The following is a 27167-nucleotide window of genomic DNA, read 5'->3' as shown; positions in this document are numbered from 1 at the left end:
AAATTTATATATATATATATATATATATATATATTAAATCACATGCGACTTATTCACGCGCGGTTACGTAACAAAATAAGTGTCTTCTCTAGGCAAAATCGACGTTCTGGACGCGCCGGTGCAGTCCGTTTTGTCATCCGGAGTCGCTCGGATCGTCGACAATCAGGTCAAAAACACGTCAAAATTCAAATCTCACATAATTTCGACCCGCGATTGATTGGCGCGATCGATCGTCCCAAAAGGTTTATTCGAGTCTTCGACGGGTAACAGTGCAAGTGATGCGAATTGTGGCAAAGGTCCTATAGGGATTCCCTTTTGGGTTTCCTCATGTTGGTTTCATTCTTTTAAGTGTTAGAAGTCGATATTACACATGCGAAACTCCAGAAGGGGACAGAAGTGGGTTAAATTTCTAAAATGAGGCGGGTCCCAATCTCAAGGTTCTAAGATAGTCGAAGGGAGGTCCCTAAGGCTAGATCCTAAATCCTAAGAGAAAGATTAGACCTCACTAAAAATGAGGTCAACACCAGATCAATAAAATAGTAAAATTATAAATATTATCAATGTCAGTTCAACCTTGTATTCATATAACATGTGCATTTACTTGGCAATATACATAAATTTTAAAATGTAATCACTTCTAAAAAAAATCACACGGTAATCCTACATAAATGTATTACTCATAATTTAGCACACGATTATTTCACCTCAATCGATGAAGCAACTCTAAGATGATTTTCCTCAAATTCACATTGAGCTCGCTGCCTATAGTAAACCACTTGGAATTATAATTTTTTAGAACTTTCATGAAATTTTAACTTAAGTCTTATTGTAGCTCCAAACATAATTTCCTTGGAAATTCTTTTCTTAAAATGACTTCCCCTCGTAAATTCTCCCTAAAGGTTTGTTCTATTCCTTTCTTTATTCCTCTTCTCCTCCACCTCTACAACCTGCTTACATATCAAAACCCTACCTGAGAATCATGAACGCACAACTTCTAGCCACACTTTTGCCTCTTGCTACAGTAAATGGTAACACATAAATGCTCTAGATCGTGGCAAATCACGGAAAAAAAAATTGCAGGAAAGGAAATAAATGTTCAAAATATCATAGAAAGGAGAATTCTCTGACCAGTTTCTTCTCAGGACTCCCAACCGAACTGCACCTCTCAGTCGGTTATGTCTGCTTTGCTCTACTTGATCTCGCTACAATGTCGGGATCACTGAAATGCCTTAGCTCACGGTGATGAATGGTGGGAGGGGAAAAAAATGAAAGTAGCGGCCTCTAACTCAATTTAATTAAGTTGCAACCGTTCGATCCATCAAGCCGATGCATGTCGCGTAACGTGTGATGCGTGTCGCGTATTGTGGGATGCTACAGTGTTGCGGGATGATTAACATTATTAATTTTAATTAAGGATATAATTAGTTTAATTATGTTAATATCTTTATGTTCTTAAAACTCCATGTTCTTATAACTCCAGATATATCCCAAAGTAATATCTTGTACTTAAGATGGAAGGATGGAACTGCTTTTGGAGATCTTTATAAGGCTCTTATTTTGCTTTGTAATCTGGCATATCTTTCGCTTAATCAGTACCTCCTTTTCTCCAATCACTCTTCGGCGTACTCTTTCGACCTCTAAAGGTTCCATAATCACCTCCATGTTCTCTATCAATGTCAGACGTAATGAAGACAAGGGTGTATGATCTCCTATAGCCCGCCTCAGTCGCAAAACATGAAAGACTAGATGCAGTGCTGATGATGGTGGTAACCTCAAACGGTAGACCACCATTCTATTGTGTTTATAATTACATTTGGTCTAAAATATCGTGGAGAAAGTTTTCCACTTCTCGGCCTGTCCAATGTCTTTTGTCCATAGTGCCTCAACCTCAAGTAAATCTTGTCCCCGGTTTCAAATTGTATCTCTCTCCTAGGTCCATCCGCCTTTCTCTTCATGATCTGTTGAGCTCTTCGTAGATGCCCCTTATGTCTAGCCAATATTTGTCATTCTCCATGTACTTGTCGATATTGGATACCGGTGTAGTGCTGTGCCCATAATATATCAGGTGAGGTGAATTCCATCAATACAAAATCTTGATAGGGGTTGTTTGTGCCGTAGTATGGTACTAGGTGTTATATGAATATTTTGCCCACACAATTCATCTACCCACAACAGCGTATCTAATACAAAACAATGTAGGGATGTCTCCACACTCTTGCTGACTACCTCCATCTAGCCATTGGTTTGGGGATGTTATTATGTGATTTTTTAATGAGTGTTCCTTGTAGCCTGAACAGCTTCTTCTAGAATTGGCTGAGGAACACCTTGTCCCTATCTGATACAATAGATTCTGGCACTCCATGCAAACATAACGCTTCTTGTATGAACATCTTAGCGACCGAGACTTCAGTGTAGGGGTGTCATATTGGAATGAAATGTGCATACTTGCTCAGACGATCCACTGCTACCAAGATCACTGTAAACACTTTTGATCGTTGAAACCCCTATATAAAATCCATCATCACTTTTTTCCAACCGCAAAGCTAAGTGTTGTAGTAACCCCCTGACACCATGATCAAGTGCTTATGTCGTTGGCACAAATCGTACCTTGCATTAGGTCCTTTACGTCTTTGCGCAATCTCACCCAATAAAGCTTTGTAGATTGACGATTGTATGTCTTCTAGATCCCTTGGTGTCCCCTAATTGCATCACCGTGAGATTTTTGTAATAGTTTGGGGATGTACTCTGATGCCCCCGACAACACGAACCGCCCCGGATACAGTAGTTGATGCCCCCTCAATGCATATCCTGGATTGTTCGGATCCTTCAACAACTCAGCCCACATTTTCCTCACCTCTTCATTCTGCTCGCTGTCCTATCTTACCGCTTCCCAATCTATGACTAGGGGTACTGATAAGACTGTCAATTGGGACTCCACCTTTCTTGATACCGCATTGTAGCTTTATTCTCCAATGGGCCGGTACTGAATCTCAAAACATACCCCAACAACTTGGTTAGCCACCTCTGATGCTTCCTAGTCACAATTCTCTGCTCCAAAAGATACTTTAAGCTCCTCTAATCTGTTCTGACTACAAAGTATCGTCCCAACAGGTAGGGTTGCCACTTCTGAATGACCAAGACAATGGTCATCAACTCCCGCTTGTACACTCATTTGAGCCTTGCCCTAGCTGTGAGCACCTGACTGAAGTGGGCAATCAGTCACTGTCTTGCATGAGTACTGCTCTTAGTCCATATCCTGACACTTCTGTTGCTACCACAAATGGTCTATTGAAGTTTGGAAAGATCGAGGGTCACAATTCTTCCGATGTTCATAGGCTTTTGTTGCCGCTCCCAACCCCACTTGAAATTGTCTTTTTTTTTCTGCTCCGTTAGTGGTCATGTTATCGTTTCGTACCCCTCATGAATTTCCGGTAGTTTCTGTTGAAATCCATAAATCTCCTTAATTCCTCTAAGCTTCTGCGTAAAAGCCAATCCACACTTAGTCTCAATCTTGGATTGATTAGTTATTACTTCTGACCTGGTTAATGGCATGCTTGTGTTCCCTTGGTGGCAGTAATTTGCTCTATTGTTGAAAGATGTTTGGAAATTATTATAGGAGCTGTTGAACACCCTTGGGGAACTATTTTGCCTTGGGATCTTGGATTTCCTTTATGCTCCACAACTCCACTAAATAGCCTACCTGCTCCTTCGTCTTGACCATGTTTTTTCCTAGGCTAGAATCTCTCCTCAGTACCGCCTTCTTAGTCTCCACCTTGAACTTTATCGTCAGGGTTTTCCAATCCGCCTTTGTCTCCCCAAGTGTCTACAACTACCTCATCCCCAAAATTACATTAGTGCTGCCCAAGTTCAAGAATAGGAAGTCCACCGCCTATAGGTCATGTAGTGTTAAAGCCATCCCCTTGCAAATTGCCTTACTTTTATTCATCTTTCCTGGCCCATCATAACCCTAGAGTTCCCCATATCTACTAGCTCCAACACTAGCTGATCCATGACCTGATTTGAAATGAAATTATGTCTGACTCCATTATCCACCAACATCACAATTGGTTTCTCCCCGATCTGTCCCTTCACCTTCATAGTCTGATTCAGAGTAAATCTCATTGTTGAATTACGGGACACCTCTGCTACATCGAAGTGCAAATGTTCCTTTTCCTCTACTGTGTCTTCCTTCGACTCCTCACTATCTATCTTCTGCTCTTGAAGTACAAGGACTTGAAGCATGCACTCCTTACAATGGTGGCCCGAGGCATACTTCTCGCCTCATTAGAAACATAATCTTTTTGCTCTTTTATTCCGCACTTTTTTTTATCAGTGAGACACTTGAAATTAACCTCAGAATGGGTTCCTCGGTATCATGGCCGTCAAGGCACTCTTGAAGAATCCCCCTGTAGTGCCACCTTTATTGGGCTTCTTTACCTGCTTCTTGTCTTTCATCATTTGGGCAAGCTTCATTATCTCCCTTAATCCCCACGGTCTCAAAGGTCGAAGGACTGCTTGGATGTTAGGCTTTAGGCCCTTCAGGAAGTTCCCCTCTAGCACCTCACCCGCTCCGACAAGAGGTCATATCTGTCCCCGCATTCTGTGAATGCATATAATTAGTCGTGTAGTTTTTCTTTCCGGATGGCTCAGAAATGTTGCAATATTCAATTCTTTAGCTCCTCCAACGAATGCATTGGGTACCCCACCTCTATCCACTAAAACCATGCTAGGGTCTTTCCCTTAAAACATAGTACTGTTGTCATGAGCTTCTATTATTTGGTTAAACCATTTACTGCAAATTATCGCTCCACCCGATACACCTACCCATGTGCATCTTTCCCTTCGAAGATCGACATCTTCAGTTTCGTTGCCCTGTTATCACCACCGCAACTTCTTCTCCCTCCCGCATTTCCCCCATGTCTAGGGTGTGAAAAACTTATTTCGTTCATAGCCATATCCCCTACTTAATTCTCTCATTCTTTCGTTGCGCTCCTCCATGCCAGTTGCCGCACCCATCTAATTTTTGATCCATCCTCTTCCCAAACAATATCTCTTCCCAAACAATTTTTAGGATTTAACCATCTCGAGTTACTAAATAAATTATTCTACTTCCAGCCAAACAGCCTGTAATTGTTCGGACTCACCTTACCCTGCTTGCTTTTTCATTTCTCATATGTATTTTTTTTTTCTTGGCGTTATTCTCAATTACGAATAAATAGTTCAACATTTTTTGGATTTATGTTTTATCCATTATTTGATCACACCTTCATCTTGGCTCTCCCTCTTTTGCTACAGCAAGTAATATTTCCTGTTTGTTTCTTTATTTTTATTTCCAACCATTGAAAGAAATAGTAAATAATTACAATGACTTCTACCAGTCCTTGCCATTTGGTCTATGTAGTTTTGGTTCTTCTTTTTATGTTATCGATTTTCATATTCTTAGGTTGCTATAATGGTTGAACCAATCACATCATGATTTCGCGGTGGCCTTTCACATATTTCCACTTGTTATGTATTTTAATCTGATTTAAAAATTCAAGGAGTTAATTCTTACGAAGATTTACATGCGTACTACTCAATTCTAATGTATTTACATATCTAACTTCTTAACTTTAATTTTTACATATATGCCACCTTATCTATAAATGAAAAGGTGTATTGCAAAATTTCACCTTTTAAAAGTTAAAATGATGGTATTTTTGATGTTGCATGAAAGATTTGGGTGGTATAAAAAAATTTTGGTGTTAGATATGTAGCTGCATATGATTTGGGTGGTGTGTATGTAAATGCCCCTAATTCTTATTACCTCAGCACCCATGGTTGCTTGCCTTTAGTGTTCAGGTGACTGAAAATCTAACAAATGCTCAACAACTGGTGAGGGGGGCATTCTGCCTTTAGTTGGAACTTTCTGTTCTTTTCCTTCCCTTTTTCTTTCCTTTTTCATTAGAGGGTTTTCTATTTGGCTGCTGGAAAATCCTAAGCCTTTAAACAGATTATTTCCAATGATCTTCCTTTTTCGGTTGACTACTACATTTGATATTTGGCCTCGAAAGTAATGAAAAATTTACATTCGTAACACGCAATTCTTATGTATTTATATATATAACACCCAAATTTTGATATTTACACTTATAACACCTCGGTATGATAAATCTATGCATGAAAAGGTTTATTTTACTTTTACTTTTGGAAATATAGTGATGGTAGTATTTTTGATGTGATGTTAAAGATTTGAGTAGTGTGCTTGTAAATATGAATGTTTAGGTGTTAGCATAAGGGCCTATTTGGGGTAGTTGCAGCTTTTCTGTTTTTCTGCTGCAACTTTGCTGGCCCAAGAAGCTGCTATGGGGAAGCTGTTGCGAGTAAACTGGCTGTCTGTTTGTTGCAGCTGTGAGAAAACAGTTACGGGAGAGCTGTTTTTAAAAAAATAACCATTCTGCTTCTGTTTAGTAAATTTATTTGTAACAGAGCTGTGACACTCATATATTAATTACTTCAAAAGCTTAAATTCAGTTCAGAATAGTACAAAAATTCAGATACACAATTCACTGAAATGTCAAAATGATTTTGCTAATGGTTGAACTGCAAAGCTTTAATCAGGATAAGTTCAAACATCTTTGGCTGTTCTTCATAGACCAGATCAAATTGAATTAATTCATTCAAGCCATTCTATTCCTTGTCCTGGCCTAGGCCTGTGCCGAGGGGGAGGACATTACAATGGTACACACAACACCATCACTAACAATACAGAGTCATTAAAGCAGCTTCTAACATTAACAATTGGTGGGAGGACATTAGCGACCTCCTTTGTGTCAGCATGCCCTCATTTGATGATTTGCTTCCAAAGCTTAAAACTTCTCCAAATCACTACGTAGACCACTATTGTTCTTTTAAATAATTCCTTTTTTTGGAAAAAAATAAGTAATTCCATGCTAGAAATGACCCTTAAATCTATTGGAGCGAGGAAAGTCTTTAGAAACAAATCCATGTAAACTTAACGATAAATAAACTATAAGTGCACTCAGGCTGTAAACGAGCTCACATTTATGGCCTTTAAATGTTACAATCCCCCGTATTATATAAGGAACAGTGAGGAAAATGAAAACATTATATTCCCCAACAAAAGTAATCAAACAATAAGCAAATCCAGCTAACCGCCTAGCCCCAATCTCACATAGTAACCCAAAAAAAAAAAAAATCATCGGAGAACCAAAATTCATGATAAATTTAAATTCCAGATGGAAAATGGAGAGAGTAGAGCACAAAAAGGAAACCTTATCATCGCAGGGACGACAAAGGGCAGCCTCTTTAGCTGCATAGGAGAATAGCTGGCGCACTCTTGCAGACATCACAGATTATCCGCATTTTCCCAACCCACTCATCTCCCCCTCACCGCACATCATTCCACCTCCTCCTCCTCCAAACAAGCAACACCGTTACAACCAATTGCACAACAAAATCAACAAGAATCTCCGACAAAGAGGAGACGAAAGAAGAGTTACAGCGCGGCGTTTCGAAATCGCTCGCGGCGTTTCGAAATTGCTCGCCTTGGAGTAGAATGGGAGAGGGAAGTGGGAAATGGAGACAGACTAGGAGCTTGTTGGAGAGGAAAACCTGCAGGTTGCGTGGCGTGAAGTCACAGCGGACGCCAGGGGAGCATGGGGCAAAGAAGGTAAAATCCGCTCCAAAACGTGGGGCCGCGGGATCAACCTGCGGCCCCTATTCGGCCTTTTTTAGCAACGGGTGGCCGCGAACTTGAAATTCAAACACCAAATTTGACCTCAAATTCACGATTTGAGGCCGCGCTGCACGAAAAACACGGCTCCTAACGGACCCTAAGAATTGGGTGGTATGCATTTAATGCCCCTACAGTACTTTGACTGATTTTTTGGTAGTATTTTTTCTAGAGTTAGTCATGAAATGGCAGGCCTAGATTAGCAATTAGCCTCCATTATGATATGAAGGCCATAGCTTGAAATATGGAAACAATTTCTCTTCAATGTAGGGGTAAGTTTACATACAATACTCCGTCATGACCTAAGCTTCATGCATATATTTTATGCTTCTATTTATAAAGTTTTTGATTGAGTGATAACATGGTATAATATTGTGTGACTAACGACTGAATTTTACTTAGTGGGCCACCTTTTTTAACTCCGAAGGTCGAATTAATGATTCTAAAGCGCTAAGGAAGAGAATATTCTATGGAGGCATCAAATGTAATCTGCGAAAAGAGGCATGTATCATATGATTTGAAGTTATCCTTTTTTTTTTTTTTGGAAAATTTACATATGCAGCACACAGTTGTTATGTATTTATATATCTCATACATAGCACTTTGGTTCTTTAAATTTATGCATGAAAAGGTGTATTATCATTTTTAAAAGAGATAATAATGTTCTTTTTGATGTGATCTTAAAGATTTGAGTGCTATGTGTATATATTTGAAAGTTTAGGTGTGAGATATGTAAATATACAGGAATTTTGCGCTATGTATGTAAGTACCCCTTTTTTTGTTACTATTTTTTGATGGCTACAAGACTTAAATTTTGTGCAGATCTGGAAATTTTTGCTGGGATACCATTTGTATGATTCTACATATTCAGAGAGGGAATATCTTAGTTCAGTTAAGAAGTCAGAGTATGAGGGCTTAAAATCCCAGTGGCAGGTCTGGTTTTATGCCGTCATTTCTTGTCATTTTGGTATGCGTGATCATTTTCATGCAGAGAGGGAACAATGTCTATTTTTTTTCCATTTTCATTCATTTAATTTTCTCTGCAAGTAATATTATAGCAGTATAGCACATCCATATTTCGTAGGCATTAATTCTTATTTGGCTGAAAATTTGGTTGTTGAGAAACAACCTAGAGCTTTTAACTTATGCCTTGCCTCTATAATGATAAATTGTGTTTATTATGCCAAGCAATGTTGACGGAGCAATTTGAGAAAAAAAGAGTGATTTTTTTCTAGTAAGTGCTTCAGCATCCAAAACTAGAACCCATTACCTTTTCTTACTAGAGCAGGGGCGAGGGATCATATTTTATCTACTCATTTTCTGAAAGCAATACACGAATATTTTCTTAAAGAAAACTACGCATGAATTTAAAAATTATACTATATTTTTTTCTATAAAGGTTGCTTTTTTTTCTTCTGCATTCATTGGCATGCAAATAAATGATGTTAATATTACTTGCGATTCTCCAATAAGTTAATGACGGGCCATTATTTGGATATCTAAGTTTGTACATCTTATCTGTTTTTATTATCTGCTACTCTGATGTCCACCCTCGAATCATTTGATAAGTTGCTTTTTGCTGTAAAATTTATTACATCAATACTGATCTTCATAATGGAAACATTTGATTGATTTAACCTTCCTTATCAAATCACTTCTAGTTTGGCTGTCACATCTATTATATGCATGCATCACGCAGAGTATCTCAACTGCTCAAGCCAAGAGATTTAGCAAGTTCAGAGAAAGAAGAGGACTTATTGAGAAGGACGCGGTAATGAGATACTATATAATTTTATTTCATTCTTCTGAATATATAGTCTCTTAAACTATTTTTCTTAACTGGTTCAAATGTTATATTCTACTGATTTTACTTTCTTCTTTCTAGGTCAGAACTGACAGATCTGTCTCATATTACGATGGAGATGATAATCCACATGTGAAGCTTCTACATGATATATTGTTGACATATTCATTTTATAATTTTGACTTGGGTTATTGTCAGGTAAGTTGGAAATCTGCCTCATTATCTAATTTGAGATGAAAATAATGATGTATTTCAAAGGATATACAAGTTATTAACTTCATATTTATTTATTAAACCTTGAAACTTCTTTTTGTCATTTGTTTTTCGTCCATTCTTTCTGGAACATCTGTGGCCTTTTTTTGTTCTCTTTTCTTGAATCCTTCCTCACATTGATAACGGGCATTTGCATAGATACCATCCAATTCCTATGTATTTACATGTCTAAACCTCAAATTTACTTTTTTACATTTATACCACCCAAATCTTCCATATTAGATAACAATACCACCATTTAACTTTTGAAAACTGAAATACACCTTTTCATGCATAAGTAAGGTGACATGTATGTAAAAATTGAAGTTTAGGTGTTATATATGTAAATACATAGGAATTGAGTGGCATGTTTGTAAATCTTCCAAAAATGAAACACCCCGTCTGATATGCAGCTTCCAATGTCATTATGATCATTTTGGCATTTAAAATGTTAAATAAATTCCAAAATTCATTTTCCTTATATTTACAAGTGGAGCGCCTCATGAAGCTATGTTCTGATTACCTGCATAAGGTTCGATATGAGTTGTATTGATTGCATCACAGATTTTCATAATCTACATTTTCATGATTATTTCTTGCATTCAATCTCTGCCTTTTTTTTCTAACTTCTTTTTGGTCTCTCACATTTGCCATCACTTTTAAATTTGTTACTTATTTTCTTCAGCTAAATGTCCACCTTTCTCAATGTTTAGGCTCCTCATATTTAAATAAATATAAGATTGTTGAAAAAAATTCAGAAGTTACTCAAAATCAACTTGAGCCGATTTCAAGATCCTGTCAAACATAAAATTGATTTTGAGTTTGCTTTGACTGATTCAAAAATGGTTCTAATTTGCTCTAAATTTTGTTCAAAATGAGATATTGTATAAAATTTATGATTTATATAACATGCTATGTGTACATATAGTATATTATTTATATTTGGTTGTATAATTAATTGAAATTAAATTTATTTAATTTAAAATCTATTTTAAGTTGGCTTGTAATCAATGATTTTGAACGAATAGATGGCTCATAATTTTTTTTTAAATTTTAAGTCGAGCTAGAATTAGAAATTTCAATTTCGAGTTGTACAAAACTAACCCAAATTCTAGTCCACATTAGGGACGTGCAAACACGATATAATTTAATACTCTATCACCACATCTATACACAGAATTTAGTTTTTGTTGTTCTAAATGCGATCTTTATTTTTTTTTTAATTTGAAAATATGACATCTTTCTCTTTTGCTTCCAAGGATGAGTTGTCTAAATACATTCTTAGTTCTTTATTGCTCATTGACTATCTTAGACTAAATCATTTTTTGCTCTAATTTGTATCTAGTATAAACGTGCCTGTTTATATTCTGATTTGATTATTTTTGTACTGAAAAGTTAATTTTTGTCAAAACCGTATAGTTTTGCCTTCATTAATCCAAGGAATAAAAAACGTACTTGTTTCCTACTTGCCGGTTGCAGGCTACCGTTACCTTTAGTTGTCCTAAGAGCGAATTGGATTCGTATTTTGAGGATACCAAATTTTCCATGAAGTGTATTAACTATTTGAGCACAGGCTTTGTTTCATAGGAAAATTTATGCTCTCATTTGATTGTTTATCCGAACTTGCACTATATATATGTAGAAGATACTGGCCAGGTGTTTTGATATAGGAAGATTTACGTACATACTACTCAATTCCTATGTATTTACATATCTAACACCTAAACTTCAATTTTTACATACATACCATCTTACCTACATGAAAAGGTGTGTTTAACTTTTTACATGTCAAAATGATTGTATTTTTGATGTGATATGAAAAATTTGAGTGGTTGAAATGTAATAAGCAAAGTGTAGGTGTTAGATATCGCTAGATCCTAACTCCTACGAAGAATACTAGACCTCATGAAAATTGAGGTCAACAATGCCCCCTCTGATATATTCATATTTTCCTTCATTTTTCAACAGAAGCATAGACATTAAGAGGGTGTTTGGCTGCAAGCAGGATTTGGCATTAGTAGATTTAGTAAATCCATGAATTATAAATCCATTAAATCCATCACCGGGCCACCAACTGGATTTAGTAAATACAAATTTAAGTTGAATCAAAAGCAAAATTCAGTACTTCAAATTCGAAATTTCATAAATCTACAGAAATTGCACATTTTTGTTTGACTGATTTTGTACATCCGGTGATAAATCCTGTTAATAGGAGCTACCGAACACCCCCTAAAAGTTGAAATTCAACTTTTGAAATATAATGAAACTCTTCTTAAATAATCACAAATTCTTTTTCTTTCATGTAATTTCTTTTTTGTTCTCAAATTATTTCACCTATTTTCTGACTACCAGGGAATGAGTGATCTTTTATCACCATTATTGTTTGTGATAGAGGACGAGTCTGAATCCTTCTGGTGCTTTGTCATGCTGATGGAACGCTTTGGGCCAAACTTTAACCGTGACCAAAGTGGCATGCACTCCCAACTTTTTGCCCTGTCTAAGGTATTCTTTGCTATTCTCGAACATTAATATGATGGAAGATTTACATAAGTACCACTTACCACATAAACTTCAGCTTTACACACATACCACATTCTCTATGCATGACAAGGTTTTTTGACTTTTTAAAGACTAAAGAAGTGGTATTTTTGATGTGATATGAAAGATGTCGGTGGTATAAATGTAAAAGTAAAGTTCACATTTTATATATGTAAATATAAAGTGGCATGTATGTAAATGCACCTATCCAAAAGCAATCAGCTTGTGCCGTGCTTTTCTTTTTACTGCACTTAATGTTGTGTGGCTTTGCTTTTGTTATTTCAATGAATAACACTTTGTCCTATCTTTTCACATTTCATATTTATAACTTCCATACATGTTGCCGCTTTCTAACATGTATAAAATTAATATCTCAACATTACCATCAAGAATTTCTTAATTTCGCTTGAAGGAAGTCTTTCTCTTGTTTGATCACCCTTCTGTGCTGACACATCTCAAGATATTTTTTAATTTTTAATTTTATCATTTATTTATTTTGTTATTATTAAATTTTGCGTAACGTAGACTAGGTTTGCAAGAAGCGTAAAGGTAATTAGGTATTTTTTTATTTTTTTGCCACCGGAAAGTCTTCAGAGCGGGAGTTTGTTATTTTGTAGGAGATGATCAAACCTGATATCTTGGCAACAATTTTGAAGATCTTTATCAACCGAATTAGTTGGCACCCACATAGGTGCTAGATTAATGATTGCTATGCATGCTATTTCATTGTGAACAGAAAGGAGAGTTGATTTACTTATTTCAGAAAATATTAGAGAAATTTTGTGTAAGACGTAGAGGCTAACCGGCCAAGGGTATCAATTATATGGGGGCTGGTCATATATAGCTTTGAAAAAAATGTTATTTTGTATTGTGATAATGACAAACTCAGAATCATGGTTACAGCGAAGAGAGATAAAAAAATGGTAAGAGTGAAGGTATGGAGAGGGATGCCCAAAAATTTTTATTATACATTGGAAGTTTACTAGAAGCAATGAGGCTAATTAACGACTCAAATGGCTTTCTAGTTCTTTAGGTTGTAAGTAATATTTATAGGAACAAGATTTTGATCCCATGCTCCCCAGTCCCTACGGGGGGAGCCTATTTATGGCCTTTAAAATGTCATCCTACATGTTCAAATAGTTTTATTTTCTCCCCTTATTAAATGGTTGGAATCAAAGTAGCCGAAATTTTGCAGTTAGAATGAAGATGTTCTAATGTCTGGCAGTCATTGCAACCCTGCCAGCTAGCTTTTTTGTTTGGATTATTCTTTTCATCTCCCATGGCTTTATTATAACAGAGGTTGTTGCTCACATACCACATAGATGTTCGCAGCATTGGATGTTTAAGAGTTTTTCATCGAGCTATTCCTGTGTTTGGTTAAATCAAATTTGTCGAGATTCAAATAAGGTGAGAGTTGAGGTCCATGCGTGCGCTTTTTATTTCCATACTATAATGTATTTTCTCATATAGCTACTTCTCAAAGGGTGAATAGTGCACCTAATGGGCCCATTCTATCAGTTATGAACCTAGCCAAGCTTGATTTCTTGTAAAAAATGGCTTACAAACTCCATTTCCATTACAGTTCCACTAACACGACGAGTAGAAGAGACATTGTACAAAATGCCAGGCAATTGACACATGGCTTCCGTCCACATTCTCTTTGGTTATGAGCAAAGACTGCCAATGATGTGTAGAAGTTGTGGAACAGAGATTGGAAGAAGAATTAACTATTAGCTATTTCATATTATCAGTTTCAACACCTCCATCGATTTTTTTTTTGATGTGAGAGCTTGAAAGATACAATGAGAGGATGTTGAACAATAATGAATTTTTGTAAATGGATAGTTAATTGGCAGAATAATATGGGACATAGATTCTATAAAAGTGATGTTTAGAGGATGCCATTTCTAAAAATTGGGGAGGAAAAACTGCTAACAATAACGATGAGAATGGTAGAGGGGACATGTGAATAGATAAAGATAAGTAGCAATTACCTATCCGATAGTCCCCTGAGTCTATCATCCAAAGTCATAAATAAAAATAAAGTGAACGGATCCAATGGTAGAGACAACATGAGAGTCAAAACATATTTGTGATTGTTGAAATAGTTAGTCTTAGGCTTTATGAGAAATAAAAACCAATCCAAATGAGAAGACGCTAGGAGTGGTAGGAAAAATTATACTGAATATGGGATCTTGTTTACCAATGGAGGGATAATTGAATTTGTCCCAATAGTTTCTATTACGTTTGCAATTAGTGGAGGGAGAAAAGTTTTTTTTTGTGACTGATCTTTTTTGCTCTTCTCGCCTTAACCATGACTGTCCTTGCCGAATATCATTGATTTGGAGCTTAAGATTAAGGACTGGATAGCTTTTATGATGAGAAGAATGAGCATGATCGACCATGACAGCCCTTGCTGCCTCTAGGGACAACCGCCAAATGTCATTGATTTGGAGCTCAAGATTGAGGACTTGAGCTCTTTATGATAAGAAGAATGTGAGAGAGCGAGAGAGAGAGGGGGGGAGAGAGAGGGGGAGAGAGAGAGAGAGAGAGTTAACCATTAACTAATATTAGGTACAATGAAGTTAACCGTTAACTAATATTTCACTTTGATAGGAATTTTGCTAACAGAAACCATAATCACTTTGTTTTTATGGTCTTGGTATCAGCACAATCGGGCATGATGTCAATGTGAAGGAAAATGTCAGGTAAGGGAGGTGTTGGAAGTGAAGAGAAAACGATAATTAGAACTTAGTTGTGCTCTGATACCATGTTGATAGGAAATATTTTACTATGTATCCTATTGACCACGAATGAATGCCTACAAATAGACAAACAAGATTAGTACAACAAGAAAAATAATTAGGAGAATATTCATATATGTATAAGGACATAAAGATAATGCCCTTGTAATATTTTCTCCAAATTTTATTTTTCACCAATATTGCTTTTTTAAAGATTACCAACCATCCCATTAGTTTACATAATTAAAACGTATTTCATTAATATATTTTTAGCTTTTTCCCTATAACGTTGAATTTATCATATGAAGTTTACTGAAATGTTTCTCTTTGAATGAAAGGTGTAACATGATTCCTTACAAATTTATTTTTTAGCATACTCGGTGTTGATGACGAGCAGTTGTATTTATTTGTTTCAGAATAAGAAAATGATCAAAGTGATGAAGTATCACCTTTTTTATTTTATTATTCATTCAAATTTCTCCCTATTATTAGTTGGTGGAGCTTCTGGATCGCCCATTGCATGATTACTTAGCTCAGGCGGATTGCATAAACTACTACTACTGCTTTCGTTGGATTCTCATACAATTTAAACGGTAAGCTTTTTATTAGTTCAATTATTAGTGTTTAATTTCTTTATATGTTTGCTTCTTTTCAGTCAATTCGCCTTACTTTCTAGCATTCTCTATGGTAGTACTTCTATCTCTGTTTACAAAGGGAGGCTTATTACTGACAGGTTTCAATTGCAAAACATGCATATAGCTCTCTCTCCCTATTTCTCAATTTCCCTACTTCACTACCCCTGAATTATCTGGCATCTCACTTTATAAGGTTTCGCAGTTGGAGATGTAGCTCACTTGGTTTATTGGTTTGGTGATTTTTCTCCAATCATAATGCATATAGTTCAAGGCCTAGCACATAAATGTGTGTGCGTGAGTTAAAAGAAAAATAAAATTATAAAAAAAGTTTCATGATGGACTAAGAGTGATTTGGCGCTCACCCATGATGGGCTAGCTTATGCTTGACCCATTAGTCTTATTGAGAGACTTAGTTTGCCTTTTAACTCTTCTTTATTTTATAATGTAGGATCTAAATCTCTGTAAAAGAAAATCTTAGATTTATGAAAAAGTGTAAAAAGTTGAAGTCGGGAACCGATGCATTTTGCCTTTAGCGAGATGCACGTAATGAATATGTAAAGAGTAAAATGGCAAAATTGGGAACCGATGCATTTTGTCTTAGCGAGGTGACGTGTGATTAAACTAAAAAGAGTAAAAAGGAGAAATTAAGAACTCATCCATTTTGCTTTAGTGAGGTGACGTGTAAGCCTTAAGGTAGATCAAGACGTAAGCCTCAAAGAAGAAAAAAATTGATAAAATGACAAACCATTGTTATGTTGATTTAGTTTATTATTATATAGGCATAAATCATAGTTCTTAATTTAAATATTGATATAAAATAAAAGTTTAAAATGTGATTCTAGGTAAACATTCACTTAGAATTTAAATATTCTATGAGGTTCAAAATTCATAGTGGCCATATTAGTGTTTTGAACATTTTCAAATAAATTATGATATTAATTATCATGTAATTTTGCCTTATTTACAACTTTAAAAAGTTCTTCTTTTATTATAATTTTCTTCTTATTATTAATTAATATGAAATTCAATATAATTGAAAATAAAGAAGTGATTAATAATATAATCAAATAATCGTACTTAAATTATCTTTTGACTTCTTAAAGACATTATATCAGATATATTAAATATAATATAATATATATTAATAATATATGATTTCTTTTTTTCATAACTTGGAGGAGCTGCCTCAAATGCCTCGAGGCATAAAACACTAAGGCTTTTTAATGTCTTATTTCGAGGCGCGTCTCAAGGCATGTAAGCCTCAAACGCCTTTTTAAACAAGACAAAATCCAATGTAGCATTTTCAACGCATCATCAATATTTTGGCCACTTGCAACTAGTGCAATCCATGATAGAATTTAAGATAATAAAAAACAATTTTATTTCAATGACACAACTCAAAAGTTCCTATTCATGAAATGGTCTTGTTTTTCATCCATCATGAAACCGTTAATTTCAAGCCTCATCACTCAATCTATATCTTGTGTGTTTATATTTATTTTATTTTTCTTATGACACAACTCAAAAGTTCCTATTCATGAAATGGTTTTGTTTTTCATCCATCATGAAACTGTTAATTTCAAGCCTCATCACTCAATCTATATCATGTGTGTTTATATTTATTTTATTTTTCTTAAGGGAATTTGAGTACCAAAAAGTGTTGAGCTTGTGGGAGGTATTATGGACCCACCACATCTCAGAGCATTTCCACTTATACATCTGCGTGGCTATCCTGAAGAAATACCGCATGAAAATCATGACAGAGAGCATGGATTTTGATACAATTCTCAAGTTTGTTAATGATCTGAGTGGAAAAATAGATCTTGATGATATTCTAAGGGCAGCAGAAAGCTTATGCAGATCGGCTGGAGAGAAGGGAGCTGCTTCTATTCCACCTGGAACTCCTCCTTCCTTTCCCATAGACTCCGAGCAAGATTTCTATCCCGAAAATGGTGATATCTAACACCCTCTCTTTATTCATAATTTCACATTTATATTGTTTTTCTTGTTAATTTGTGCACTACCACTAGGTTTTGTAAATAATAAATTTATCTAACTTTGACCTCTTCCTCTTATGTTTGCATATCTAACATTGAAACTTTATATGATATTCTGGTCTCTGAATGACATCAAAATATATGTATGAAAATGCATTTTTTAGACAAGCTAGTGTTTGTGGTATTTTTGCTGTCATTTTAGAGAAAATGGCGTTATGCAAATAAATGTAAAGATTTAAGTCTTGGATATGTGATTACATAAGAAATTAGTGTCGTTTTTGGCTTGATTTACATGTTCTTGGTCGCGTTTAGCTCTAAATTGGCTAGAGAAATAGATGTAGGTGCTGGATTGCAGCACTCTTACTTTAAGAAAAACATGCCCACTTAGACCACACAAGTTATGGTGCTTTAAGCTTAAATATAAATACATATAATATATAAAATTTTCTTATTTTGAGCTAAAATGAGCCAAACACGATCGAGTAAAGGGTTATTCGTGTTTGGTTTGCTTACCAGTCGAGTTTAGAAAATTATTCGTGTTCGGTTTGCTTAATGAACATTTCTATCCCTTTTGTCATACTTTCATATTATTCTCACTAAGTTTTATTTATTACTCTGTATTTAAATGTATCTTATCCTATTCATAATTTTAAATCATTAGCAACTCAAGCATTTATACCTAAGAATTTTTATCCCTTCAATCAATAATAGTTATCGTTAAATTGACCCCTATTAAAAATCCAACTAAGTGGTTTTATTTATTATTATAATACTATTATAATTATAGCAAATCACAACAATATTCATCAAAAATCATTTCAAATTAATTTGTAAAATAAATGCTTAAAATCTTTCTTTTTATAATTATTTGTTTTAACCTAGGCCTTACAAAAATCTAACCTAATTTCCATCCAAGTCAACAAAATAAGCAAAGTAGTTATTGAAATTTGCTTATAATACTATTTTGGTTCACCTACAAGAGATGTTGCTCGAGTTGTATATGCTTCTCTTGCAATCTTGACTGCGTGTAATGATCACGATCTCCCATTCTCTTTCTCACATGTAGCTTACTTCCCTCCGCTCGACGCTCATATTAGCTTGCTGTGTGCAATGGGTGTAACGATAAAACAACATTTGCAAAGTAGGTGTCATAAATGGTTAACTTTATTGTTTTATACCTTATCTAATTTAAATTAATAACTAAAATATTATTAAGATTTATCCTCAAAACATATAGTGGAATAATATAATTCATATCTCAATTTAAAAGTTATGGATATCTTTCTTTTATTTCTATTTTCTTCTTTCGAGGGCATCTCTTTCGGTACCAAGCTTCCACAACAAACAACATGAGGAATCTCTCAACTTATGTAGTGTTTCATATTTTAATCTATAATTCTTTCTGGATTTTCCACAAATATCAAATTAGGTTGGATATCTATAGGGGCTGTAACGGGCTTTCTAGCCTCATTAGCATGTTTATTGCAATGTCAAAAAATGAAGTATATTGCATTCAAGGATGTGTCATTGGATGCTAGAGAATGAGAAGTATATTGCATGTTAAACTCTTATGGGGATTTATAAATGCAATGTTAGGATTTAAGAATATTGATTTTCAAATATCAATGGGGCACGACCTAAATGCTCGCTATGCTTGCCCATATCAAATTGAAGGATATGTTGATAAGCCAGTCTAGAAAAAAAGGAAGACTACCTTTTATGATTTAAGAATTGTCTTGTGATTTTACTGCTAAAATCCAGAAATGAGACCTATAAAGTTTGCTTTCAACAATATTTTTAGTGTATCACTACAAGATCAAGGTTGATCGTATTTGGATATAATCAAATATTAGAAACCCAATCTTCAAATATTTTAACTTCATTTGAAAATCCTTTAAATATGAGGTGGTGTTCCTAAGAAAAAAAATATTTTATCCTAAAAAATCTTGTGACAGGTGTCTGTCATCTAAAATATAATTGATTCCTTTAAGGTTTGAATAATATTTTGATAACACTGCTTGTGTTAGTTGTTTCTATTCTAAGGAATGCTACAAATATTCTCTATTCTAACATTTGATAAGTTCAAGGCTTGGAATGATGAAAAAAACAAAGTATAAATGAATTAAAACACAAAAATTAAAAAATAATAATACTTGGCTTTAATTTTGTCAAAATAAAAACAAAATAACTACACATTCTTTTATATAAATTTAACACTAGAATAGAAATCTTTAAAAAAAACTTGGATAATCAAAGTTTTGAATTTAAGATCAAACTATGAATGGAATTGAACTTAATTAAACTTCAAAATTTCAAACATTAAAATCTAACAAAAAATAATCAAAATCTCAAACATTAAAATCCAACTAAAAATAAACAAAATCTCATACATCACATTAAAAATAATCAAAATCTTACGTATCAAAATCTAATTAAAAAAATCAAAATCTGAACTTTTGAAATAGATATTGTGTCTGAAATTTTAAATAAAAAATAAATCAAATCCATTAAACAAAAGGCATTAAAGTTTTCTAACAAAAACTTAGACTGAAATTAAAAAAAAAACAAACTGAAAATAAAAAATTCTCCAGTCTTTATGACATTGTCCTTAGATTGTCTTGATTTTTATTTGAGTGAGGTTAATGTTCCCAGAATGTCTTGTACCTTATATAACTAGGAAACTCACAATTGCCCCAAGAATGGGAAAACTCTTAAAATAATTTGAAATTAATGAAACAAGTTTAAAAACAAAATTCTAAATTTTGTCATCTTAAATTCAAGTATTCTTAACATAAACTTCAATCCTAAAAAATTCCAGTCAAGACACAACAATTTTGAAAAAAAATTACCATTTTACAGAAAAGCGACGCCAGAATCCAGAGAACAACGTGAACTTCATTAGGCTGGCGCCAGAAGCGCCAGAACTGGCACCAAAAGGGCGAGAGATCAATTAAGATGGAGTAAGGCAATTTGTGACTATTTTTTAGCGGCTTTTCAAGGCTCCAAACAATTCAAACATCCCATGGAGTGGTTTAATGAATCTAGACATTTTGCAAAGACTCCTTAATGAAGAGATATTTATCTTAGATGAAGGGACTTGTCTCTTGGTATTAAAAGATGTAACTATTGGGGGAAAAATTGGAGGGAATTTTGAATTCCTTTGGAAAAGAGGTAGGCTCTAATTAAAAAGGAGAAGAGTCTAAAGAAGAAGGGGGGCGTGAGATAGAGAAAAAAGTTTTGGGGTGAGAGAAGTCTTGGAGACGAGGATTTTCTTCTAGGGTTGTAAGAAGGGAGGGAAGGTGAGAGATTTCTTCTTCATTACACTTCTAAGTGAGAATTGAGTGTGATAGTAAAGAGAGAAAGTTCTTAAAGGAAACTTTTAGGGATTTGCTCGGGAAGGAGTGTGAGATAAGTTGTGTTATTTTCTTCCTTTATTTTATGAACTTATTTTTATATATGAAATATGTCTTTTGTCGTATCCTTCTCAAGAATTTTGAGTAGTCTTCATTATCTTTCTCCCTAAAATGAGATATGGTTTTTTGAAAATTTTGTTTTGTTTTGTAATGTTTTAAATGTCGATGATGTCTTGAGATGGGGTGTTCCAACATAGTCATCAGTGCGTCGAAGAAATGCATGCTCCCCGCGGTGCGGACCAAGTACAACACTGGGTGACTTCTTTACTTTTTCCTTTCCTGGAACACTCTTATGAGCAGCAACTGGTAATATTCTCGGACCCATACGTGACTTGGTTTGTCAACGACCTGTAGACCTTGGAGCAGCAGTTATAACAAAATCGGTGGTAGTTACGACAACATCAACTCGTCTCCTTAGACGGAATCTGACTAGAATGAGAGCAAGCAAAACTTTGGCTGATCTTTGAGATTGTTGGGCAGATCTAACATCCATCAAAATTTATCTTTTCATTCAAGTGAATACCACACATCCCACTCGCTTAAGTAGCTTAACAACGGAACATCCTTCTTTGACAACCAATCTTTGAAATATTGTACGAACTTTAGTGATAGGAGTGGGTTTGTCTCTCTCCTCATCACGGTCATGAAGTAACGGTAATGAAGCAGCAATCTTCTGAATACTTTCATACCACTCCCACGCAGAAGCGGAGTGGTCTCAAGTAATCTGAGTTCCTCCTAGTGAGGAAACTCATCAGCAGATACCTTTTCCAGAACTCGAGATTTAGTAGCCCTCTGAATGATTCGATTGGATTTCTTTTCTGTGAACAGGTTAATGGTACGAACTTTGAACTAGATCTAATTTCAAATACCAACGGAGGGGCGATAAATCCCTCAACTGTATCTTCAATGATCATAATTTCTTTTCCTTTAGCATACGAGGGAACAACTGACTTAACGCTTGTCGGGGTAGTAATAGTCTTCAACTTCTTGTAGGAAGGGAAATCCTGAGGGCAGTTCAGGTTAAATTCAACAGACGGCTCTTGTACTTCCGGAGCGATGACTTCCATGACCACAAATGGGGCCTTTCCAAGTACGACTTCGAGTTCGTTGAATCCTGCTCCAAACATAATGGTGGGAGAGATATTGTGGGCATCACGACTAGTCGACAGGTTGCAGGAGAAAGTGAGCGTCGGGAACGCCGTTGCAGCTGCTTCAAAAAGAAAGTTCTGGGGTTAGTATTCAGCCAATACCTTGTAATTCTAGTGCAAACATTAAAAATTAACAAGGATCACTTTGTGGACTGGGCAAGTCTTTTTTATTTTTATTTAATCTTAGTTTGTGAAGACTTTAAGATTTAGTGAGGTAAATTAAAAGTGGGAGAATTTAATTAATTAAACGAGAAAGGTGTGTAATGATTTGATTTAATTTGCAAAGCAGCAAACCAAACTCGAAAATCTACGACGAGAAGAGTAACTTTTAGGACCCAGTGCGGGACCATTTCACAACGCACATTACCCATGTGAAACTAGTTCACCAACACACCTATCAGGGGTCCGACCCAACACAAAAGATAAAATTCCTAATGAAATCCTGAACCTCTCTATTCAAAGGTGATTGAACAAACGGTCCTAAAGTCCGAAAGAGTTGACCGTACTTACCCAAAAAAGAAATGTGTGAAGCAAGTCAAAGGAAGAAAGATAATCTGGTTAATAAGAGACATTGACACATTGTCAATGTATGAAGACAAGATTACAAGATCTGAGAAACTAATCCCCAATGGAGTCACCAGAAGCTGTCTGTCGCCAAATTGGAAGTTGTCGGTCACTAGAATAGGAATCCCGTCGCCAAATTTAATATATATATATATATATATAAATTTGAAAAAGAAATATTTTAAGTTTTGAAAAATGTTTGAACCGATGTCTTATCCTCAGCAGTTTAAATAAATGAGCCTAACACCACAAACAATACATCTATCCTGATGGGTAGGCACAAAACTTACCAGTGATGCTTGATTAAATAAACCAAAGAATTTATGACATCCGCTTAAGTCTGCGAAAAAATATTTTTTATGTTGACCGACAAGTTTCCCTATTTAATATAAGAGATTAAATAAGGTTTATATTAAGCTGAGTTATTTAAAGTTTCCTGTAAGGGCAAGCTCTTATAGTCAATTACATCTTAAATAACTGAAGTCACCTAAGAAAACTCTCAATTTAGATCAGAGAATATTGTCTTTGAGATTTTCAAGCGGTAAGACTTCAAAAGATCAGACAAAGAGGTGTGAAATGAGAATGACTCAAATTTGGAACATTTTTATTTTGAAATCCAAAAAAAGAAGAACTAGAGGATGTCATGGATCCTGAGCAGAACCTCGGTGACTTCCCAAGCTATCATGTAGTTTGGCTTCAATTTTGAGGAGATGTTATTTGACGTTTTATCCTGCCAATTTTATTATTTAGGGCTTATATTTATGCAAGACAGCCACACAAATAGTCTGGAAGATGTGAGAATTTAGGTCATGATGGACGACAACCTTGGAATACTAAAACAAGTTAGGGATTAAATTGCATAACAAAGTTGTACAAAGACCTAAAGAAAGAGTTGAAAATTTATGTCGCACTAGGCGGACAACCTCAAAATCATAAGGCTTGTTGTTTAATTCTAAGGAAAGATGTGCTATTGTAGATCCTAATGCTGTTGCAAATTGCAGTTGTAGAAGGCTACCCATAGAGTTAACTCCATGATCATCGACAAAGTAGCAGTCCTAAAGTCTAAAGTCCAAAAGGTTTAAATGATAAGTTTAAATTCAATCATTATGGAGGGGGGGGGAGGTTAAAGATGATTAGAGCGACACCAATTAGGATCTCACGGTTCCCTCATTCCAGTATCAGTACTTTCTTTTGAATTTAAAACAAGTTGTTACACTTATTTAAACCAGGGAGATCTCGTTAGCAACCGTGGGTTACCTCCTCCGAAGGACTCTCGTAAATTCAAAAGGACATTTTAAATTTAGTGACATTTGAAAGGATTTATGGTTACCTTTGAAACAATTTATTTTAGATTTTTGAAAATGTTAATTAATTTTTGAAAAGGTTTTGATTTTCGCAAGTAGAGTAGAGTGCACAACCAAACAATTATAATTTTTTGCAGCAAAAGTAGATTGCATAAAGTAAAATGATAGAAATTAAATAACAATATAAAAGCATATTTGCCATCTTATCGACATTTCTGCTGAAAGATTAGCTTTTGTAACATGTATATAATTTTGCAAGAAATTTAAATAAATTATGAGAGTATATGAGGGTGTAACTAACAAACCCTCAAACCATGACTCTGTGAGTCCTGAAAGATCTTAGTGGATGATTTTCTAGAAAAAAAATATAATAAGTTCAATTTGTCCTTCAAAATATCCAAGAGTTTCCAAAATGTTCGAGGAATGACTTTGAACAACTTTAAAAATCCCTTTTTGAGTTCATTTTAAACTTATTATATTGTTCTATTAATTATCCCAAGGTCGAATTAAAATTACCCCATTATTCAGTTCATTTGATAGTTGTAAGAGTTGGTACCTCATAGAGCAAGTCCAAAATCATTAAGGATTTTAATGTCAGGCCCAAAGTGTTTGTAAATGTCTATTAATTAATCAATTCTTCTTTTCTAATCCCAACTAAGAAAATTCTTACATATCAAACCTAGTTCAATATTAGACCCTCTCAATTTTAATTTTTAAAGTAAATTAAATATTGAAATAGGATTTCAATTCTCATTAATGTTAGACTTAGCATTCAATAAAAAATAATGGGCTTTAAATGAGTGAATTGCTGTCTTCCCAATTGTCAATAAAAAATAATGGGCTTTAAATGAGTGAATTGTTGTCTTCCCAATTGGTTTCTACCTTTTAACCCATTATGTTTCAATCATCTAAAATATTTGTTATGATCAATATTACCCATTTACCCTTTGATTAATCCTAAAATTTAAAGTAGGGTATTTAAATTACAAAAATGACCATTTTGCCCTTGGGGCTTCCTATCCCATAACTTATCAAATGAAACTCAAGTGACTTTGAAATTTCCATGGAAATTACTCAAGTGACTTTGAAATTTCCATGGAAACTCAATCATGAGTTAATTAAAACATCAGCGGAGAAAATGTTGTCTTTTGAATTTTCATTTAATTTATATAATTATTTTAATTCTAAAATATGATTTTTCAATGTTAATTTACTTAATTAATCAAAATATTTTTTTTGGCTATGAGAGAATTATTAGAGGTTCACTTAAGTTAGGTGAACACTCAGACAAAATTTCATGATTTTTCAAATTGTATTTTAATTATTATAATTATTTTAATGAAAAATTAAGGAAAATACATTATTAGCCTTTTAAAATTTATATTTTACTTAGAAAAATTAGGAAAAATATTCTAATGGGTCTCAAGTGATCAGGAAACAATTAGGGATAATTTGACACTTTTTTTATATTTTTACAATTTTTTAATTATTTTTAATTTAAGATATAACTAAAAAATGAATTATTTTCTAAAAAATAATTTTTATTTTTAATAAGTGCCCCTGATCACAAGGAACTCAGAAAACCATTTTTCAAAAATTTCCTAAGTGTATTATGTTTAATATAATTATTTTTCTACAAAAATACAATTTTACTTAGAAAATTAGCTTTAATAGTCAGACTTAATCAAATAAATTTCAAATTTTAACTGTGAGTCAAAATAATTTTTGTACACAATGTGGAATTAATTTTATTAATTTTTGAAGAAAATTTGGTTTAAAAAAATATACAAGATACATACATTTAATTAACTATTGAAATGTGTAAGATTATTCAAATCATTCTGATATTTTCCCTAAGCTCCTCTAACCATAAGGAACCTACTAAAATTAATCCTATAATTTTTTAAGTGATATTTTAGTTTATACAACTATTTTAAGCCAAAATAGCCATCCATGCTTTAAAATTAGGGTTACATGCACAAAGATGCTCTCTGACCTTGGAAAAATCAGAGAACATCCCCTCTGTCATGAAGAATGAACCCTCAAAGTTTCAAGTCTGTTGGGAATATCTCTGTCCCATTGTCTCCATTGTAAATAAATTAAAATACCACAAAGACTATTTAATTATTTAAAAATTAGGAACTTATTAAATAGTTTTTTTTGTTCACATTATTCTCCTCTATTCACTAAGTAATAGGGTATTTTTATTTTATTTTTATGATTTTTCTATGCAAAGTTATGGATTTTTAAAGTTCTAACATTTATTTTAATTCATTAAATCCTATTTACCTACTTATCCAGTCACCCGCCGCGTTATCCTCGTCTTCTCCAAACTGCGTACGTGTCCTCCTTTGATTGGGTGTCGCCAGATGAGTCAGCCTGCTGTTTACGCATCAAGAGTTTGTCCGCCGCCATCTAGTCCATCTATTTAATACACGCGCAATCGGACGGTCCTCCGTCATCGTCCCTGATGGGCAGAACAGTAAGACGTCCACATTAAAACCTTAACATCTCAAGCTAGACTCAACTAAATTGCTTTGGGTTTGCTCCTACACCTTCATCTACTCAAGATGAACCTATCTATAAGGTTGATTAAGCATGAAATATAGTATATACACATGAAGAATCAAATTAATCTTGAATTGAGGGGGGAGTTCCATACCTTTGTCTGAGAGGTGAGACCTTAATCAGATGGTTCGAGAAGCAATAGGAGAGTCCAAAGAACCTCGAGATAAGTTTTTGGGCTGTGGTGAATTATCTAGGTATGATTTTGAACAAAATAGTTTTCAGGTGTTGGCCTATGGCTATGCTAAAGGTTCTCTGTGATGGGGTTTTTTGGGGGATCTTTTTCTCTCAATCTAGGGATGGAGTGGGCACAATTAATTGGAGTTTGGTGGACTATGTAGGTGTGGGGAATTATGTTCTGATTTCAACTAAAAATTCAATTAATAAATTGGCTTTGGACAGTGGGAGTTAGGGCTGGATAATAGTGGAATTTCACTCAAGGAGGTTTGGAGAAGCTCTAGCGAGATT

General features: G+C 34.5%; 1 protein-coding gene across 1 annotated transcript in view; it reads left to right on the top strand.

Moving 5' to 3' along the window:
• LOC110038473 (TBC1 domain family member 15-like) overlaps positions 1 to 17783 on the top strand; it is an 89549-nt gene extending 71766 nt beyond the window's left edge. The window contains exons 9-15 of the mRNA XM_020743325.1: positions 8138 to 8236; positions 8558 to 8668; positions 9435 to 9506; positions 9621 to 9737; positions 12144 to 12293; positions 15566 to 15666; positions 17347 to 17783. Of these exons, the coding sequence (XP_020598984.1) occupies positions 8138 to 8236; positions 8558 to 8668; positions 9435 to 9506; positions 9621 to 9737; positions 12144 to 12293; positions 15566 to 15666; positions 17347 to 17671 (975 nt within the window). The 3' untranslated portion in view covers positions 17672 to 17783. The remainder of the gene's footprint in view (positions 1 to 8137; positions 8237 to 8557; positions 8669 to 9434; positions 9507 to 9620; positions 9738 to 12143; positions 12294 to 15565; positions 15667 to 17346) is intronic.
• Positions 17784 to 27167: the final 9384 nt, after the last annotated feature.

The sequence above is a fragment of the Phalaenopsis equestris genome, unplaced genomic scaffold, assembly GCF_001263595.1.
Source record: "Phalaenopsis equestris unplaced genomic scaffold, ASM126359v1 Scaffold232941, whole genome shotgun sequence".
NCBI classification, from domain to species: Eukaryota; Viridiplantae; Streptophyta; class Magnoliopsida; order Asparagales; family Orchidaceae; genus Phalaenopsis; species Phalaenopsis equestris.
The sequence above is the reverse complement of the archived record's forward strand: the minus strand, read 5'-3'. Positions and strand labels throughout refer to the sequence as shown.